Source organism: Mesoplodon bidens (assembly GCF_964165515.1).
Source record: "Mesoplodon bidens genome assembly, chromosome: 4".
Classification (NCBI taxonomy): Eukaryota; Metazoa; Chordata; class Mammalia; order Artiodactyla; family Ziphiidae; genus Mesoplodon; species Mesoplodon bidens.
The window spans coordinates 142,376,309-142,393,316 of record NC_138160.1 but is presented as its reverse complement, the minus strand read 5'-3'; the positions used below and the strand labels follow the sequence as shown (position 1 = coordinate 142,393,316).

Genomic DNA, 17,008 nt, shown 5'->3' with positions numbered 1-17,008 from the left:
GAAGGCTCTCGCACAGATCTGATTCTGGGATGGAGCCTGAGAACCTGCATTTCTAATAAATTCCCAGGTGATGTTGCCACTGGCCTGAGGACCACACTTTGAGAACCATGAAACAGAGAGCACCTTTATTCTTTTTTAACATCTGCATAGTATCCCATTGTATGGATATCAGTAATTTCTTTGACAAGTCCTCTATTCTTAGACATTTGAGTATTTTTCATCTTTCATTACTACAAAAAAAATTGCCCATTGTAAGTCAACTATATTTCAATTTAAAAAATTTAATTGCCTACAATGGAACATCATTCAGCTATAAAAAGGAATGAAGTATTATATTAATTTGCTAGGGCTGCCATAACAAAGTACCACAGACTGGGCGTCTTAACCAACAGAAATTTACTTTCTTACAGTTCTGGAGGCTAGAAGTCTGAGATCAAGGAGTCACCACAGTTGGTTTCTTCTGAGGCCTCTCTCCTTAGCTTGTAAATGGCTATCTTCTCCCTGTGTCTTTACACGGTCTTTCCTGTGTGTGTGTCTGTGTCCAAATTTCCTCTTTCATAAAAATACCAGTCATACTGGATTGGGGCCCATCCTAATGGCCTCATTTTAACTTGACACCTTTTCTACGTATGGTCACGTACTGAATGTTAGCACTTTAACATATGAATCTGGGGGGGGACACAACTCAGTCCATAACAAGTACTGATACACGTTACAGTATGGATGAACCTCAAAAATATGCTAAGAGAGACTTCCCTGGTGGTCCAGTTGTTAAGACTGTGCTCCCAGTGCAGGGGGCATGGGTTCGATCCCTGGTCAGAGAACTAAGATTCACATGCTGCGTGGCAAGCCAAATAAATAAATAAATAAATAAATAAAATTTAAAAAACAACTAAGAAAAAGAATCCATACACAAGTAGTCACATTGTGTATGATTCCATTTACATGAAATGTCCAGAATGGGCAAATCCATAGAGACAGAAAGTAAACTAGTGGTTGCCAGGGGCTGGGTGGGGAGAGGGACTAGAGAGTGACTACTTAATGGGTACAGGTGATAGAAATGTGCAAGAAGGTGAATAGAGGTGGTGGTTGCATAACATTGTGAGTAGACAAAATGCCACTGAATCGTTCACTTTACAACGATTATTATTATTTTTTTTTTTTGCGGTACGCAGGCCTCTCACTGTTGTGGCCTCTCCCGTTGCGGAGCACAGGCTCCAGATGCGCAGGCTCAGCGGCCATGGCTCACAGGCCCAGCCGCTCCGTGGCATGTGGAATCTTCCCGGACCAGGGCACGAACCCGTGTCCCCTGCATTGGCAGGTGGACTCTCAACCACTGCGCCACCAGGGAAGCCCTACAATGATTAATTTTATGTTGTGTGACTGTTACCTCAGTTTAAGGCCTGCCCTCAGAAGCCACTTCCCCATTACCATTTGGTACCTGCTGGGTGAAGAGAACCCCAGCCAGCAGCTGAAATTCAACCCAAGCTGGTTTGACATCAGAGTGCCTACTTTTAACCTCTAAGCTCTGGTTCCCAGCTTAAAACTCAGAGTGGTTCCCTAATTTCCTGGTCTGGTAGGAAACTGTAGCTCAGATGTCCCACACCTGGCTGCCTATCAGCTCCATTCCAGGCACTTTCCTCCTCCTTTGCCTCCACTATAATTATTTATTTGTCTCACCCACAAGACTGTGAGCTGTTTGAGGTCAGGGACTGTCTCTACTTCATTTCCTATCTCTTCAAAGGTCCAAGGAGCCAGGGAGGTGTCCACTGAGTTAAACCTGAATGACAAGAAAGAGCTACCATGTCTAGATCCTGGAGACAGTTCTAGGCATGATAACAGCAAAAGTAATGAAAAGGCTCTGAGGTCAGTGCAGGTCAGGGACCATGTGGCCCCTTCTACCTCTTAATGGGTCTTCCTGCTTCTGCATGTTGCCCCGCTCAATATCTTTTCTGCTCAGCAGCCAGAGGAGAATTGTAAGTCATATCCATTACTGCTCTGCTCAGAAACCTCCCATGGCTCCCCATTGCCCTTGGAATAAAACCAGAACCCCTCACCATGCCCTATAATTCCTGCATGGCTGGCCCCTGCCTAACACTATTCATTTTACCTCCCCCTTCAATCCTCTTCATTCACTGGACCTCAACCACGCTGGCTATCTGTCCCTCAGCAAACCCTGGGGACAGACTTGTTGAGCACCTCAGGGAAATTTCCCCGTGGGCACATGGGGACACAGACAGGGAGGCTTACTGCAGCATCATTTCTGCAATCAAGAAAAATTGGAGGGACTTCTCTGGTGGTGCAGTGGTTAAGAATGTGCCTGCCAATGCAGGGGACACAGGTTCGATCCCTGGTCCGGGAAGATCCCACATGCCGCGGAGCAACTAAACCCATGAGCCACAACTACTGAGCCCGGGTGCCTAGAGCTTGTGCTCTGCAACAAAAAGAGAAGCCACCGCAATAAGAAGCCCGCACACCGCAACAAAGAGTAGCCCCGCTTGCCGCAACTAGAGAAAGCCCGTGCACAGCAATGAAGACCAAACGCAGCCCAAAAATTAATTAATTTAAAAAAAAAGAAAAATTGGAAACAAACATCCATCAAAACAGCCTGACAGAATAATTATAGTTTATTCATACTACAGATAATACTGAGCAGATATTTTTTCCAACTTTTTTTTTAACTGCTAAATGCAGTAAGAAATACATTTTACACTGTAAACCAGAGGTAGCAGATTGTACTTTCCAAAGAGGCCTCAACAATATGTCCTATCCTATATGCTCTACATACAATCCTTTGTATGCGACTGTGACAATGTGACTTTGACAATCCTTTGACTTAGTGACAAGGTCTCTGACCCCTCCCCTTGAACCTAGACAACCTTTGTGACTGGCTTGACCAATAGAATACAGCAGAAATAAGTCATGTGACTTCTGAGATTCAGTCATAAAAATGCCATGCACTTCAGTCTTGTTCACTTGGGATCCAGCTGCCATGTTGTGAGAAAGCTCAAACTGGCCCATGCAGAGAGACCGCTGTGTAGCTGTTCCAGGCAATAGCCCAGCTGAGTATCCAGCCAGAATGAACCATAAAACATGAATAAATAAAGATGCTTTCTGATGATTCTAGCCACAGGGTATAAAGTCACTCAACTTTCAATCTTTCCCACTGGGGCTGCAGATAGCATGGAGCAGAGACAAGCCATGCCCACCATGCCCTGCCCAAATTCCTGATCTACACAATGAGCATGATAAAATGGTTGTTTGGGGAAGGTTTGTTAGCATCAATCACAATTGTACCACCAGTATATACATACACGTATCTGTGACAGAAATAAAAGCTTTACCAAACAATACTTACCCTTACTATACGTGATATAATCTGACATTTTAATTTAATTCTATTTTTTTCATTAATAATAACTGCTATACACCTATGTTCACAGGAGCATTATTCACAGTAGCCAAAAGGTGGTTGCAGCCCAAATGTCCATCAGTGGATGAATGGATAAACAAAATGTGGTAAATACTTATGATGGAATATTATTCAGCCTTAAAAAGGAAGTAAATTCTGACCCATGCTACAATGTGGATGAACTGAGGACATTATGCTACGTGAAATAAACCAGTCACAAAAGGACAAATACTGTATGATTCCACTTGTACGAGGTCCCAAGAGTAGTCAAATTCACAGAGACAGAAATTAGAATTGTTGATTAGCAGGGGCTGGGGGAGGGGAGAATGGGGAGTTAGGGTTTAATGGGGACAGATGTCCCCTTTTGTTTGTTTGTTTTTAAGAGTAGACACCTTTATTTCTTTATTTTGGCTGCATTGGGTCTTTGTTGCTGTGCACGGGCTTTCTCTAGTTGCAGTGCGTGGGCTTCTCATTGTGGTGGTTTCTCTTGTTGCGGAGCACAGGCTCTAGGAGCAGGCTTCAGTAGTTGTGGCGCATGAACTTAACTGCTCTGCGGCATGTGGGATCTTCCCGAACCAGAGATCGAACCCGTGTCCCCTGCAGTGGCAGGTGGATTCTTAACCGCTGCACCACCAGGGAAGCCCTAAAAGTAAATAAGTTTTAAATTAACAAAAATGTTTTCTATGAATCATCCTTCCCTTAATTGTAAACCTGGAAATAAATAAATAAATGCTGGTTGGAACCCACTTCACTGACTTCCTGAATCAATAACGGCCCTGTCACCCACACTGAAAAACACAGCTACACAGTATGTGCAATAAATCTACATGGATCCAGGACTTCCCTGGTGGTTCAGTGCTTAAAAGTCCGCCTGCCAATGCAGGGGACATAGGTTTGAGCCCTGGTCTGGGAGGATCCCACATGCTGCTGGAGCAGCTAAGCCTGTGCGCCACAACTACTGAGCCTGTACTCTAGAGCCCACAAGCCACAACTACTGAGCCTGTGTGCCACAACTACTGAAGCCCACCCACCTAGAGCCTGTGCTCTGCAACAGGAGAGGCCACCACAGTGAGAAGCCTGCGCACCGCAACGAAGAGTGGCCCCTGCTCACCGCAGCTAGAGAGGGCCCACGCACAGCAATGAAGACCCAACGCAGCCAAAAATAAGTAAATAAATACATTTATTTAAAAGAAAAAAATCTACATGGATCCACCTGGAGATATCTGGAAACCAAGAAGCTGAGGGAGAAAAGTTGCAAACTAATACATTCAGGATACCATTTATGTAAACTGTTTAAAATATATATTGATATTGTTTCCACAGACTCCAGATAAGTAGCAAAGGCATAAAGACTGGTCCTGGAAGAATATGCTAATTTCAAAGTAACTGTTACTCCTGAGAAATGGTGGTGGGGGGAGGGGGAGCATCTGTAGGCGGAGGCCTTACTGTCATCGGAGGCTTTCATAATAGGGCTCAAGTTATATTAAAAGGAATTTTTAAAAAAATACCTGAAGCAATCGAGCCAAAGTGAATATTTGTTAAACCTGGGTGATGACACAATGACTGTACTCTTCTGTCCCTGTGAAATAATCCATTAACACTGTTAATAAGAATGTATAAGCAACTCTAGGATACATAAGAAACTAACACAAGTTGGGGTGGAGGGGCTCAGACACAGAAGCAGAGTATGGGAGATGGGTGGGGATAAGACTTCTCACTGAAACCCTTTATGTTGCTTGTATTTTCATTTTTTAAATTGTGAAATATAATAAAGCTACAAGAAAGTGTGCAGCCCACACATATAACTATATACAACTGAAAGAATAATTATAACTCAGGCATCACTGAAGCCCAGATCAAGAAATAACATTGAATAAAGTCCACTTAGAGAAAAGCAAACAGAATGGGAATGCCCAGCTCAATGACCTGTTACAAAGCAAACCCCGCCCACCTGCTGCCACGTGACCACCACCCCCATGCCTCCACAGCCCGGCGTCCCATCCTGACTTCCAGAATGATCACTGCTTGGCTTTTCTTTATCTTTTACCCCTTAAGGTGTGCATCCACAATGACACTAGGATTGTTCAACTTTATTAAAAAAAAGACAATTTGTGTAAACTTTCCACAATGAAAAACATTCCTTTATGAAAAGGAATCACTTGGGTCCTGCTTCCTTTGTTGCATAAAATGTCGGTGAGAATCATCCACATTGCTGTGAGCAGCTGTGAATGCTCCTGCATTCCTGTGCAGTATTCTGTTGGCCAAAACATCACAATTTAGGTACCCAGTCTACTGCAGATGGACTCAGGTGTGGATTGTTTCCGTTTGAGACTGATATATATGAGATATATGTTACCGCTATGAACTATGAACACTCTTGTCCAGGCTTCCTTGCTCACTGAGCAAACGGCTTTTTTTTTTTTTTTTTGGCTGCATAGGGTCTTCGTTGCTGTGAAGACCTAGTTGCGGTGAGCAGGAGCTACTCTTCCTTGCGGTGCGCGGGCTTCTCACTGCGGTGGCTTCTCTTGTTGCAGAGCACAGGCTCTGCACATGCAGGCTCAGTAGTTGTGGCGCACAGGCTTAGTTGCTCCGCGGCATGTGGAATCTTACCAGACCAGGGCTCGAACCCATGTGCCCTAGAGTGGCAGGCAGATTCTTAACCACTGCACCACCAGGGAGGTCCCTTTTTAAAACATTTTTAAGTGTACTGTTCAGTGGCATTAACCACATTCACAGTGTTGTGCAACCATCATCACCATCCATCTCCAGAACTTTTTCATCATCCCAAACAGAAACTCTATACCTATTAAGCAGTAACTCCCATTCCCAATCTCCCTGCCCCTCCCAACCACCATTCTACTTTCTGTCTCTATGAATTCCACCACTCCATGCACCTCACATAAGTGGAATTATACAATCTATGTCCTTTTCTGACTGCTTTATTTCACTCAGTATTATGTCTTTCAAGTTCATCCATGCTGTAGCATGGGTCAGAATTTCCTTCCTTTTCAAGGTGGAAATCCTTTTTAAAAATAGTATTTAATTTCTACACCACGATCAAACGTTTTAAACGTTTTAAAATATAAAAAAATTAAATTAAAAGGCATAAAGGAACTATTTACAATAGAATTTAAAATAAAATTTCTACATAAATATCTTAAACAATAGCTACATTCAAATTTAAATATTTTAAACAGAAATGTAAATATTTAAAATAAATGTTAAGTAAAGCTTTAAATAATTATTGAAAATTAAAAGTTTAATAAAGATACTAAGATCAAATTAAAAAGCATAAAATAAATAATGTTATGAACAATATTTAATTAAGTGTTTATAAAATTTAAATATTTCGAATAGATTTTAAATATTTAAATTAAAATATAAAGTACTACGTAGATTGAACTTAAAATTGAAATGACATTTGAATGTTTAAATATTTAAATGATTTTAAATGTTAAACATTTAAATTATAACATAGAAAGTAATTGCTGGGCTTCCCTGGTGGCGCAGTGGTTGAGAATCTGCTTGCTAATTCAGGGGACACGGGCTCGAGCCCTGGTCTGGGAGGATCCCACATGGCGTGGAGCAACTAGTTCCGTGAGCCACAACTACTGAGTCTGCGTCTGGAGCCTGTGCTCCGCAACAAAAGAGGCCGCGATAGTGAGAGGCCCGCGCACCGCGATGAAAAGTGGCCCCCGCTTGCCACAACTAGAGAAAGCCCTCGCACAGAAACGAAGACGCAACACAGCAAAATAATTAATTAATTAATTAATAAACTCCTACCCACAACATCTTCTTAAAAGAAAAAAAGAAAGTAATTGCTTTTTTTTTTTTTTTTTTTGGCACGCGGGTCTCTCACTGTTGTGGCCTTTCCGTTGCGGAACACAGGCTCTGGACGCGCAGACTCAGCGGCCATGGCTCACGGGCCCAGCCACTCCGCGGCATGTGGGATTTTCCCGGACCAGGGCACGAACCCGTGTCCCCTGCATCGGCAGGCGGACTCTCAACCACTGCGCCACCAGGGAAGCCCATAATTGCTATTTTTAAAATATAGAATTAAATTTTAAATACGACTTTAATAAATTAACTGCTACAATAAAATTTAAAATTACACTTGAAGATGTGTAAAAAAAATATATTACTCCCCTCTTCTCCTCCCTGCCCGGAACAGAGGCAGTAGGGAAGCTACTGGCCTCCTCAGGGGCTTCAACAAACCTCACGCGCAGGCAGCGCCTTGGCCAGCCCGGCCAGCTCGCGAGGACCCCGTACGGCCAATATGGCTGCGCCCGTACGGCAGGCGCGCAGCCTGCTCGGGTTGGCGACGACCCTAGGCCCGGGCTCCCGCGGCTACCGAGCGCCTCCGCCCCCGCGCCGCTCAACGGGGCCCTGGTGGCCCGACCCGGATGACCCACTGACCCCGCCCTGGCAGCTGGGGCCGCGCTACGCAGCTAAGCAGTTCGGGCGGCATGGCGCCGCCTCCGGGGTGGCCGCCGGTTCTCTGTGGCCTTCGCGGAAACAACTGCAAGAGCTGGAGGCTGAGGAGCGCGAATGGTACCCGAGCCTGGCGGCCATGCAGGAGTCGCTGCGGGTGCAGCAGCTGGCCGAGGAGCAGAAGCTACAAGCCAGGTGCGTGCGTGCGGTCGGGCACGCGCGGGGCTGCGGGCCGTGGGTGAACTGTGTCCCAACAGCAGTACTTAGTCCATCGGGCATTTTATCGCGGGGTTTGCATGCAGTATTTACGTGAATCCTCACCTAGATACAAAAGAGACTTATGAATAACAGTTCATTTAGTCATCAACAAACCTTTACTGAGCGCCTACTGTGCGCAAGGCCTTGCACCCCCTGCTGAGGACACAGCAGGGAACAAAACAAAGATAATTTCAGGTGGCGACAGAGAGCCATTAGGAAAATAAAACTGGGTGGAGAATGCATGCATGCCTGAGGGGGACTTCGGTTTGGTAGGCCTCAGGCCTCTCTGAGAACTTGACGTTTAAATGTTTAAGCAGAAACCTGAATGAATGATCAGTGGTAGTCATAGGAAGATCGTAAGCAGAGTGTTCTCAGTAGCGGGAACAGCTGGTGCAAAGGCCCTGAGGTAGGAATGTGCTTTAAGGAACAGCCTGGACATTAGTGTAGCTGGGGAAGAGTGGGAGGTGATGGGGCACGGAATCAAGGGCAGAGGTCAGACTTGGAAGCAGGTCTGAAGGATTTGGAGTAGAATGGAAGCAAGACCAGGGACATTGATTGTGCCACTGAACTGAAGGGAGGGGGCAGCCAAAGGCAGGCAGGTGTGTTCCTGGTGTTTATTGTTCTTATCCTCACAGCAGCTCTAAGAGGAAAAGGGAACCACCCTTATTTTAGAGAGAGGACACTGAGGCCTAGGAAGGTGAAGTCACTTGTCCAGTCACTTAGGCAGTGAACGGTGGAGTTAGGATGTGAACACCTCTGATAACCCCCGTTATCCCAGCTGGCTAACCCTGCCATGGGGCTTTCAGCTTCATGTTTCTAATTCTTAAAATGGGACAGTGACTCACACCTACAAACTCACAGGATTGGAGGGAAAGGTCCAATCCATTTCTTGCCTTCACTTCTGTGCCTCGAAGTAGGCCTGGCATACAAGTGGTTGCTCAGTGATGTCTGTAGGAGGAGTGAGCTGTGGGAATAGCTGGCATAACATGCAGCATAACATGCGACATTCACTAGACAGCTCAGGGAAAGTTACGTTGACTTGGGGTCTGCTCCTAGGGATTACTGGGGCTTGGTTCTCTCATGCTCGAGGCTACACATGTTGGTTTCTCTCTCCCGCCTCTCTTCACTTGTCAAGAATTTTTCTTCAGTTTTAATGGCCATCATAAGTCTTCCCAGTCTTTCATCTTGAGATATGGGGGGTTTGGGAGAGGCAGGATGTGGGCAAAGGCTTGAGGGTGGGGTGTGGGTGGATGGGTACTGCTCTGGCTGCCCTCACTGACCACTCTCTTTCCCCTGCAGGGAGCAGCTCATTGAAGAGCGCATGGCCAAGATGCCACAGATGATTGAGAACTGGCAGCGGCAGCAGCAGGAGCGCAGGCAGAAGGAGCAAGCAGACAAGGAGCGGCGGGCTCGGCTGCAGGCTGAGGCCCAGGAGCGCCTGGGGTACCACGTGGACCCGAGGAGTGCCCGCTTCCAGGAGCTGCTGCAGGACTTGGAGAAGCAGCATCGCAAGCGCCTCAAAGAGGAGAAACAAAGAAAGAAGAAGGAGGCACGAGCTGCTGCGATGGCCGCTGCTGCAGCCCAAGACCCAGCAGACTCTGCAACACCCAGCTCCTGAGTTGTGTTCTTTCCCAATAAAACCTGCTGCCTGATAGCCCCACCCCTGAAGAGCTCTGCATCCTCTCTTATCCCACCCCTCCCTGGGCACCCTGGTTCTTTCCCCAGCACCTGGAGCCAGGGAATCCCCACCCTTCCCTGACTCTGCTCACTTAGGGACTCTAGGCCATGCCGACTAACTTTGGGGCTTCAGGGGGAGTGAAAGGGGGATGCAATGGGGAAATAATGGAGGAGCAGATGGCAGAGGAGAAGAAGGCTTTTGTTTACCAACATGAATCTCCAGTAATTAGCCAATTACCAGGGGGGAAGTGTAGCCAAAACAGACTGTGGTGATGATGGTGGGGGGCAGGGAGAAGCAGCCCTTCCAAGGCTGAGCCGGGGCTGGGAGTGAGACACTGCCTGGGAGCGAGACAGCTTGGGGGAGGGGGAGGGGAGCCACTGGGAGCCACAGTCTGCAGAGGCTGACAGACCCCTCTGCCCCTTCATGGCACTCCCGCATCTCCTGTGCCCAACTAGCCCCAGACCCATATAAGCTGGAGTGGGATGCCCCAGCAGGCACAAACCACAGGACTGGCTTTTAAAACTTTATTCACTTCAAAACCTTTATCAGAGACACGGTTCTGTTCTGGGCTGGGGGGTGGCCTTGACCTCCAGAATGACTTTGATGTTTCCCCTTCCCCAGGCAAGACAAACCAGACCTCCTCCTCCCCAGCAAAAGGATGCAGGATGGAGGCCAAGGCCAGACCATGGAGGGGTCTTGGGCCTCTGAGTGCTCACCCCAGATGGAAAGATTTGGGCCACTCCAATGGAGAATCAAAGTTTGGAGCTCCAGCTTCCCCTCACCCTGCAGGAGGGCGGGGGAGCTCTCAGGGGCTCTTTGGGGGATGGGGAAGCAAGCAGCCGCCTCTCCATCTGGCTGCAGGGAGCTGGGACAGAGGCCAAGAGGGGCCCATCTGTCACCTCCAGTCCTGCCAGCTCCTTGGAGCAGGCTGGGCTCGGGTGGGGGATGGGAGGACAGCTGTCTGGCCCAGGTCTTCTCAGGCCAAGATGGGAATGCAGGGCCACTTCAGGAGAGTGGGAAGTTGGGGTGGAGTGTTTTGGTTTTTATTAGGTTTTGATTTTTTTTTCCACTTCTTAAATAAACATGAATATATATATATTTTTTTCTTTTATAAAACTTTTGTGGAGTTGGGGGTGGGGAGGAGGGAGCAGTGGGCGGCCTGGCCTCCCGGCATCACTCGTCATCAAAGTTCTGACTCAGGAGGAAGTTGGCAGCCAAGTTCTCGTTTTTTTCACAAGCGAAGTAGGCCTGGATCACCAGGCTCTCTGGGAAGCCCAGGGCCTTCAACTGCGGGAAGATGGGCAGGTATGAGCAAGAGGTAGGGGCCCTGCCCACCCATGAGGTCACCCCTCTCAGCCAGATCTCTTACCCTCTCTATAGCCTCTTTTTCCTGCGGTGTCACCTGGATGTAGTTCATCTGTGGGGCCTCCTCGCCTATCGCGCCCACCTCACCCTCCACGTCCGAGATGTCTGCCAGCTCCCCAGGGGGCTCGTTCAACATCTGGATGAACTGCTCCTGGTGCCGGCTGATTTGCTGTGGGAGACAGAGGAAGTGATGGTGACCCACAGCCCTCGTCCCCCCCTTCCCCAGGTCCCTGTCACAGCCCTTGCTTTTTCTTTCATTCACTCAGCCAATATTTAAAGGGTGTCTGTTCTGACCAAACAGCCACACGGTGGACATGGGCCCCGTCCTAGAGGAGCTGATGTTCCAGGGTGGAGAGACAGGCCATAAACAAGCAAGTTGACAGCCACTTACAATGTAAATACTGGGCGTGACATACATTAGGGTAGATCTTGGGCTGGGAAAGACTCTTTAGGCCAGGAGCGAGGGCCCTATGAAGTATTGGATGGGGAAGGAAGTTTCCCTCCACGTAGAGCAAACATCAAGTGCAAAGGCCCAGGGAATTCCAAAAGCAAAAGATCCATGTGGCAAAACAGTAAACAAGGAAGGGAAGGAGGAAGCAGAAGATCAGAGAGGCAGGGACCAGATACGCTTTCTTCTAGTATGATGGGACACCACGGTGGTAAGGATTAAATAGGGAAAGACATCTGTGTACCTTTTAAAAAGATTAACTCATCTGGGTGTTGCGTATCTGGGGGTTCTAATATGCCTCTCTCTCTTTTTATGTACATCTGAAAATTTACACATCAAAGGAAAAAGTGCTTTTTCAGGAATCTGGCTCCTAGTGGAGAATGGACTGTGGGGTCTGTGCAGATGGAGAGAACTGGGTGGTGGCTGCCAGCGGACCTGGGAGATGAGGTGGCAGCCACAGAGGTGGAGTGCAGGGCTGGGGTGAGTGAGATCTTCTGGAAGTAGAGCAAAGAGGACAGGTGAGAGACAACCCCAGCAGGCCCCCAGTGCCTGGGGCTCAAGCAACCCCAGGTTGGTCCTGGCGGGGTTAGGGAGGGCTGGGAGGATCTGTTCTGGTCTTGGATATCTAGAAAGCATTTTCACGGAGGTATCAAGTCAGTCACGGGAGAGCATGGCATCCAGAGGGTCCAGACTGGTCATATGGATTTAAGGGTCGCCAGACTGAAAGCCCCAGGATTGACTGCAGATAAATGGAGATGCGCAGCCCTGGCCCAACATCTGGAGGTGAGCGGGAGTCAGCAAAGGAGACTGAAAAGTCGGGGGCAGAAGCAGCAGACGCCTGAATCAGGAGACGCAGGCTTTCACAGAGGACCCAGAAGACCCTGTCACACCCAGTGGCCACTGCCCCTCTGCCTAGGAACCTTCAAGGACAGGATGGAGCCTTGCTGAGCACGGTGGTCCCAAAACCAACTAGGGCACAGCAGTCCTGGGTGCTGCCATACAACCCTACGGACATTCAGGAAGCAACAGCTAAACGCGGAGTGGAGCCAGAGCACAGGATCCAGAGACTGGAGGCAGACACACGCTCCACCAGTTGCCAGGCTGCTCCAAGCCTCTGACATCTTCCTCCATGGAGTGGAGATGACAGGAGCACCCACACCTTACAGAGTGGTGGAGAGCGTTACATGAAACCATGTAGGTCATTAGGTCGCACGGAACAGCAGAAGGCTGTCGTCAGCCCTGCTTTCCAAGCACAGAGATGCCTACATACCACGCTGGGCCAGGCTCACTCTCTGGGGCTGTGGTACCCACAGGAGAAGGGAGATGTTACCTGCACTGACTCCCTCTGCCCCCAGGCCTGTACCTGTAAAAGCTGGGGGTTCTCCTGGCCCAGCTGCTGAAGCAGGGCTGGCAGCAGCGCCGGGTTCTGCTGAATCACCTGCCGCATGTTCTGGAACTGGGGCTGATCCCGCAGGAATTCCAAGGGGTTCTCTCCTGCTGGCAGGAGGAAAGGGTGTGGTCAGATACCACCCTGGGCTCCCTGAAGTATGGGGCGGTAGGATGAGTCAGGTGCCTTGACAGCAGACACCCCACACGCACACCTCCCGATCCACTCACCTGCTTCTGTGGCCGGCTGCTCGGGTACTTGGCTCTCCTGGACAGAACTGTGTTCTGGCTCGGGGCTCCCAGGAATTCCCTGTCAGGGGTCCTATTTAGTTCAAAGCACAGACTGCCCACTGCCTCCTTCCTGCATACTCAGCCCTCGCGGGAGACACGTGAAGCCTCTGCTCTGCCCTCCACAGGTCCACCCCATCGCTCATGTCCAGGCTCCTGCAGGAGGTCTTTCCTGGCTAGAACCACAACCCAAAGGCTTTTGGGGGCAGCTTTTGACTAGCCATCAGGCCACCGAAGCCTGCATGCTCCCTTGAGGACTCCCCAGGCGGCAGCAGCCCCACCTCACCGTGAGTAGATACTCCACTGCCCGGTGGGGATTGTTGTAGCTGGCCCTCAGGGCAGCCACGACCCGCTCCCGCTCGTAGCCCATGGACATGATCTCCGTCAGCATCGTCTCGTACTCAGAGCCAGTCACTGTGGAGGGAGCGGCAAAAGGCGGGTCACCAAGGAGAGGGAAGGACAGCTCCCAGGCCCTCCCACACCCCCACAAGGCCCAGCTGATGGCTGGGGCACCCAGTCATTTTCGCTCTGGGGACCACCCACCCACCTAGCGTGGACGCCGCGTCTTCCTCTCGCCCGCTGCTACCTGAAGAGGGAACAGAGCTGCAAATTCAAGAGAGAGAAATCGGACCCTGGCTTCTGGTGGCTTGCCCTCCCCCAAGGTGTGTGGAACCACGAACGTGGGCGCTGAAATGTGCCGGAAAGACAGGGCCCAATCTGGGGCTGCTGCTCCCTGCCTTACCCGCATACAGACTCCGGGGACGTCGTGGGGGCTGATTCCTCCGATGGGCTCTTGTCCTCTCTGGCGGTAGGTGGGGGACTGGACATGCCTGAGGCAGGGGCCGATGGGAAGGATGTGGAAGACTCCGGGGCAGCAGTGGGTGAAGCCTCTGGGGGTACTGAGGTGCCTGGGCTAGTTTTGGCCTGTGACACCCAGAAAAAGAGAGCAGGCATCAGTAACTCTATCTAGCCCCAACATCCTTCCACATCTCAGCCCCACCCTGTTCATGGCTAATCTCTCTTGGGCACACATGCTCTTTGCCAGCTCCCCAGCTAATCCACCCAACCTCCCAACCAGCATACATCACCCACCTTGGTCACCATGACGACCACAAAGTTCTTCTCATCGATGTGATAGTCCCTGATGGGGACATCGTCGCTCAGGATCTTGCCAGCATAGATGAGTTTCTGTCCAGCCACGGGGAAAGCATCACGACCCTTCTCAGCTTCTATCTTCTCCTTCAGCACCTTCACCTGGAGGAAGGGGTAGACAGTCACTGCAAACCCTGAGATTCTCTCTTCCCTTCTAGTTTGGGGACAGGGGGGAGGCTGCAAGCCCTGATGGCTGAGAAGCTAAGCTTCATAATCAAGCATACTAGACCATTCCACCAATAAACAATATTTGCTGGACAGTTGATATGGGCCAGGTGCAGGGTTAGACACTGACGATACAGCAGAGAACAAAACTCAACACAAGTCCCTGTTCTCATAGAGATGACATTTATTTGGGAGAAGAAAAAGCACATATTTCAGATGATGTAAACATGATGAAATGCAAATCAACATAAACGGGAGATAGGACCATTCCTCACTCCATGCTGCTGAGAGTGACCTTTACTAAGAGAATCCTAAGTTGACACCGCTATTGTAAAGGTACACGGGTCACAAGTTTAAAGCCTCATAATAACTGAGTGAAACAGTTACCATTAGCCTCATTTTATATTTGAGAAAAACAGAAGTACAGAGAGATTAACCAACTTGCCCCAAATCAAAGAGTTAGGCTGGTCAAAAAATCTGAGTCTGTTTCCTTTTCTACGAAAAGTGAACTTCAATGTCTCCCTCGTGGGGGAAATTGTGCAACAAGTGCCAAGTACATACGTTTGTTAGGTCCTAAGTCTCTTTTCAGCTAAAAGGACAGCATCATGTTTAGACCGTGGGCTCTCACTTGAGGCAATTCCGAATTGAATCCGCTCTGCCATGACTTGCTTTGTGCATATGCAACTATACCAATGTTCTTTAATCCAAGTTTCCGCATCTGTAAAGTGGGGAGACTCAGAGTCCCCGAATGACAAGCCTACTTCGCAGATTTAGTAAGATAACATAAAAACGCTCAGCGACTGGTGAAGAACAAACAAGGACCACTGAAACTCAAGGCCGTTTATTATTATCGTCGTTGCTGTCATCACCCGGCAACTCCTGGTCACTACTCCCAGATTCGGCCACCAACGTCCCGAGGAGAAGCTTACAAAGCTGGGAACTCGGAGGACCCATCCCAGAGCAGGCCGGCCGGGAATCCGAGCCCGCGGCTCCCGCGCCCCGCGAAGACACTGACATTGGACCCGGGGCCTGGCGGGCGCCCCGGGGGTGGAGCCTCGCCTGGAGAGAGATCCAAGAGCTCCGCCCGAGCCACCAGGGGCTGAGCCGGGGACCATCAGGGTATCTGGGAAAGTCAGGCCCGTTGGGAGAATGGGCACGGCCCGGCGCCGCGCCGTCTTCCCCGCCTCTCTTGTCAGGATCCCGGCCTCCCCGCCCCCGCCCCCACCCCATCACCAGCACCCGTCGCTCCCGCTCCCGGGCTCCGGCCTGGCTCGCACCGTCTCATCAGCCTCCATGCGGATCTTGAAGGTCTGCTGCTGCAGCGTTTTGAGCGTGATCGTGACGGCCATGGTGGGGCCCGAGCGACGCGGCGGCCCCGGGATCCTCACACGACATGCAACTCACGCCGCCGCCATCTTAGCGCCCAGCCGCGCCGTACACCGACCGCTTCCGGGGCAGGCGGTGCGCGCGCCGACCACCGCAGCACGTGTTCTGAGTGCGCCCCCTTTGCCTTCGTGAGCATGCACAAGAGAGCGGCCTCGAGCCAGGCATGCGCAGACTAAACTCTGCTCCGGGGGTGGGGGGGCTTCTAGCTCAACCGTCACGTGGCTTCCTGCGAGTGACGCCATGCCCGTTAGCGGTGACGTCATGCGGCCACAAAATGGCTCCGATGTCCCCAGTTTCAAGCCTACGAGTTTCATTTATTTGTTGACGTTAAACAAACTTCATGTACTTGTTATACTTCCATTTCTTACATAAAATGTTCGTGTTTTTTTGCTCGTTCCAAATGAGTTTTATTCTGGTCTGGCTACCCTGACAGGAAGCCTGTCAAGCCCTGAAAGAACTACAAAGGATACTTGAAAGGTCACCAACAATTAAACGAAAACTCTGTAAACACGTTTGGCCAAGGAACTGGGGACACGAGGCCATTTTGTGGCCCCATCCATTCCTGAGGGAAAAGCTGGATTTTTGGAATGAATCTAACAGTTCTAGCTCCTGGGTCTCCCCACCTCTCTGCTGCTCCTTCCCCGATCACTTTGTTCACCCAGCTACCCCCAGTCTGACCCCAAAGTTTTTTTTTTGTTTTTTGGGTTTTTTTTTTGCGGTACGCGGGCCTCTCACTGTTGTGGCCTCTCCCGTTGCAGAGCACAGGCTCCAGACGCGCAGGCTCAGCGGCCATGGCTCACGGGCCCAGCCGCTCCGCGGCATGCAGGATCCTCCCAAACCGGGGCACAAACCCATGTCCCCTGCATCGGCAGGCAGACTCTCAACCACTGCGCCACCAGGGAAGCCCTGACCCCAGTTTTTAAGGAAGATGTTAACTTTCAAGGCTCCCCTACACTGAATACAAAATTATCTCCTTAAACTTTCCCTGGATATGCCAATCCTGGAGGCTTCCCAGAAGGGTGGCGCTAGGCCACAGGCC

At 49.9% G+C, this 17,008-nt stretch overlaps 3 protein-coding genes across 4 annotated transcripts in view; 1 reads left to right on the top strand and 2 right to left on the bottom strand.

Moving 5' to 3' along the window:
* GCDH (glutaryl-CoA dehydrogenase) overlaps positions 1 to 17,008 on the bottom strand; it is a 415,847-nt gene that overhangs the window by 357,522 nt on the left and 41,317 nt on the right. The gene's annotated exons all lie outside the window — the stretch shown is intronic.
* Positions 7,649 to 9,761, top strand: GADD45GIP1 (GADD45G interacting protein 1). Its single transcript, XM_081230524.1, has 2 exons — positions 7,649 to 8,038; positions 9,401 to 9,761. Exons 1-2 carry the CDS (start codon positions 7,689 to 7,691, stop codon positions 9,717 to 9,719), a joined length of 669 nt encoding a protein of 222 aa, XP_081086650.1. The 5' UTR covers positions 7,649 to 7,688; the 3' UTR covers positions 9,720 to 9,761.
* Positions 10,290 to 16,095, bottom strand: RAD23A (RAD23 homolog A, nucleotide excision repair protein). Of its 2 annotated transcripts, none has more exons than XM_081230522.1 (9): positions 15,861 to 16,095; positions 14,359 to 14,520; positions 14,009 to 14,190; positions 13,814 to 13,869; positions 13,553 to 13,680; positions 13,210 to 13,288; positions 12,956 to 13,089; positions 11,149 to 11,313; positions 10,290 to 11,066 (listed from the first exon to the last, which is right to left on the bottom strand). In XM_081230522.1, the coding sequence occupies exons 1-9, from the start codon at positions 15,930 to 15,932 to the stop codon at positions 10,953 to 10,955; spliced, it is 1,092 nt and encodes a 363-aa protein (XP_081086648.1). In that variant the 5' UTR covers positions 15,933 to 16,095; the 3' UTR covers positions 10,290 to 10,952. The 2 variants fall into 2 exon arrangements, with proteins under 2 accessions (XP_081086648.1, XP_081086649.1); XM_081230523.1 differs by having other exon boundaries at positions 12,956 to 13,086; positions 15,861 to 16,065.

What these genes read in the sequence shown, in the direction of transcription:
- RAD23A (XM_081230522.1), bottom strand. Translation starts at nt 15,932, where the DNA reads ATGGCCGTCACGATCACGCTCAAAACGCTGCAGCAGCAGACCTTCAAG. An exon ending in TGGTCGTCATGGTGACCAAG is followed by an intron (nt 14,191 to 14,358) that starts GTGGGTGATGTA and finishes TGGGTGTCACAG; the next exon opens with GCCAAAACTAGCCCAGGCAC. An exon ending in AGACGCGGCGTCCACGCTAG is followed by an intron (nt 13,681 to 13,813) that starts GTGGGTGGGTGG and finishes CTCCCTCCACAG; the next exon opens with TGACTGGCTCTGAGTACGAG.
- GADD45GIP1 (XM_081230524.1), top strand. Translation starts at nt 7,689, where the DNA reads ATGGCTGCGCCCGTACGGCAGGCGCGCAGCCTGCTCGGGTTGGCGACG. An exon ending in GAGCAGAAGCTACAAGCCAG is followed by an intron (nt 8,039 to 9,400) that starts GTGCGTGCGTGC and finishes TTTCCCCTGCAG; the next exon opens with GGAGCAGCTCATTGAAGAGC.